Genomic DNA, 3,009 nt, shown 5'->3' with positions numbered 1-3,009 from the left:
TTTTTCCTTTTTCACTGGAATTTCTTTTACGACACTTGTCATGCAAATGTTGGAACTATTTTATTGAAATGCTGCATGTTCTATGGTGGCTTCATATATCGCAAGCAACTATTACCCTTAAACATATGAAATTCAAGGACGGAAAGAAAACAGCCCTTCAGCTGAATTTCCATTTCATATAAACAAAATGTCTGTTCCTTGCTGTCAAAAAAGTTCCGTTAACTATTCCTCAATTTTCTGGGGGGGAGTGCTGAAATCTTAAAATCTCTTTGGGAATCTCTGTTTTCTTCACAAAGCTGTACAGGAAGCCATTTTATGTAGTTTTAATTATAAGCTATTTTGAATGTTGAAAGTTCTTTCCCAGCACGTAAAATTAGAAGAGACTTTGTTTTTTTTTTTTTTCTGAAAAAAAATTATCTTTATTATAAGGAAAATACACAGTAAAACAAAGCTGGAAAGTAGTGGGAGTGGAAGATCTAGAAAAACTTAAATCACCAAACAAGCTGCCCAAACTTGGCTTCCTTCTGTGGAAAAAAGAGTGATTTGGCCCTTATCCTTCCCGCCTTTCCTGATTTAAAGAAACCTGCTGTTAGCAGGGCTGGGCCCAGGGAGGCCCATTTTCCTATCTGTTCTCTTCCTGGGAGTTTGGGAAAGGTGGTATAGTTCTCAGGCTTTGAAGATACAGAAGACAGTATGGAGAAGGAAAGGATGTTACAGCCCTTTGGTCCAGTGTCATCCCCAGCCCCATCCTTCAGTATTTGTTGATGCCAAAGAGACGAACCCCATGGAATTGGGGTAACTTAGGCAGCAGTACACTGAGCAATGAGGCTGTATTGATGAGGAAGTGAGCAGCATCATACTTGGTGTAGAAGCTGGCGAGGAGGTAGAGTACAATAGGAGAGATGCTGAGGAATTTGCGGGAAGAGGTAAATTGGAGCCCGTAGTCCATCTGTTCCCAGTGTGTCAGGAGCCGAGCTTTTCCTTGGTCAGGGGTCTCAAAGGGTGTCCCTTTCACAGTATGTAAGAAGACATACATAGCCAAGTTATGGATGACGTTGGTCAGGGTCCAGACAACAGGAATGCTGAAGAAGGGGATGCTGAGTAGAACCACATGCAGCAGTCCTACCAAGATGATGTAGGCCAGCCAGATGCCCCGGCTATTCATCACTCGAGTGTTGGGGTTCACTTCACTGTGTGCCACCCCTACATTCATCCTGCTGGCTTCAGAAGCCCGTGGGGCTCGAGGAGCGGCGCTCACTTCCACCTAGAAGAGACTTTGAAAAATATTTCTGGTTGCTTTAAACGAGGGTAATCAATTTTACTGAAATTCTGTTTAGCTAAAAAAGGCACTTAAAACTGAAGAACTTAATTATGGAAAATAATCACCAATAACACCAATAACAATATCACTTATTATTTGGGTGTTTACTATGTCCTGGGCACTATTCTATGTACTTTACATGTATTAAAGTTACATTTAACTCTGTCTCCCCGGTTTTATGAAGAAAATGATACCGTTTGATCATCCTAATTATGAAGTGTAGAAAGGTTAAGAAACTGATCCTAGGTTAAAACATTGGTCCCAGGTCTTATTGCTAATCTCTTGGTCCATTTGGGGTGCTATCACAAAATAACATAGACTAGGTAGCTTATAAACAAAGAAGTTTATTTCTCACAGTACTAGAGGCCAGTAAGTCTAAGGTCAAGTCACTGGCAGATTCAGTGTTAGAAAAGGGTTGGTTTCCAGGTTCATCGACCACCATATTCTTGCTATTACCTTACATAGCAGAAGGGGCAGGCAAGCTCTCTGGGATTTCTTTTATAAAGGCAGTAATAAAGCAACTCCCAAAGGCCTCCCAAAAGCTTCTTCTAATACCTTCAGATTGTGGATTTGGTTGCAACGCTTGGATTTTTGAGGGACACAAACATTCACTTTATCACATCTGGTATGTAGAGCACACATGCGGATCCCAGATCCACACACTTAAGAGGATGAGACAACATGTAGTTTTATATTTCATACTTAGTGATTATTTCCTTGTTTCTTAAAGTTCAAAAATTGTGAAAGTGTGAATTAGCAATATTGTTCTCATGTATATGGGACTGTAGTTAGAATTCAAGCTAACCGTAATAAAATCCACTTCCCCCCAATTTTAAGAAGTGTCTTTTTGTATATAAGGAAATAAGTCTCTTCTATTAACATTTAAAAATGGCCAAGAGTGAGTAGCCACTGAGTTTCAAAATTATGGGTAGGTTTTCAAATAAGCTCATATTTTGTTGTTGTCATCTTTCATATACAGAAGATACAACATGATACCTATATATTTGAATCTAACCCATATGCTTCCATCACTTATCTATATTTTACATATGATATGGGAAGCAGGGGATTCAATTCAAGAGAGATGTGCAAGGTGATAGTTGTGAACCGTGCGTGTGAAAATATTTGGTCCAGATTGGATCAGGTCATAAAGGTCCAAGGAGAGTTTTCTTCAAGAAGATTAATATGGAATGCTACTAAACATCTTGACAATTGACAGAAAGTTTGAATTTTAACTAATAAGAAGTACAGGAAAAAATACCAAAACACTAGATAAATTAAGCAATAAGACAATCATGAACTCCAGAGAAGATAGAATGTGGTGCAGGAAATTAAAAGAGATCATAGTGTACCAATGTTTTAGCTGAAGATATAGTTTTATAGGGTCATGACATACCCAGCATAGTTTGCTAGCCAGCACATATGATATAAAATATCGGGATGATGGTACATGGATAGTATACATCTGTAGCATATTAGATGGGGAGGAGGTATTAGTGGTAAAAAAGTGCTAAGTTACAAGCTCCCAAGTGGGAAATCTATAGATGATGCCCATAGCCAAAAACCACAGTAAGAAGAGGATATTATTTAGAGATGGGAAGATATTTGCCCAACTAGTCAACTAAAAGAGTTGAGAAGGGTTCCTTTTGAGATTAAAAAAAAATGGAGAAAGGAGAGCAAATGCTGCT

General features: G+C 38.7%; 1 protein-coding gene across 1 annotated transcript; it reads right to left on the bottom strand.

Annotated features, from left to right (window-relative positions):
- Nucleotides 1-434: 434 nt before the first annotated feature.
- On the bottom strand, nt 435-1,245 carry LOC125163978 (ORM1-like protein 2). Its single transcript, XM_047856369.1, has one exon. The coding sequence runs from the start codon at nt 1,211-1,213 to the stop codon at nt 752-754; it is 462 nt and encodes a 153-aa protein (XP_047712325.1). The 5' UTR covers nt 1,214-1,245; the 3' UTR covers nt 435-751.
- Between the last annotated feature and the right edge of the window lie 1,764 nt (nt 1,246-3,009).

The sequence above is a fragment of the Prionailurus viverrinus genome, chromosome B1, assembly GCF_022837055.1.
Source record: "Prionailurus viverrinus isolate Anna chromosome B1, UM_Priviv_1.0, whole genome shotgun sequence".
Taxonomy (NCBI): Eukaryota; Metazoa; Chordata; class Mammalia; order Carnivora; family Felidae; genus Prionailurus; species Prionailurus viverrinus.
This window is presented reverse-complemented; position numbering and strand designations above follow the sequence as displayed.

What these genes read in the sequence shown, in the direction of transcription:
- LOC125163978 (XM_047856369.1), bottom strand. Translation starts at nt 1,213, where the DNA reads ATGAATGTAGGGGTGGCACACAGTGAAGTGAACCCCAACACTCGAGTG.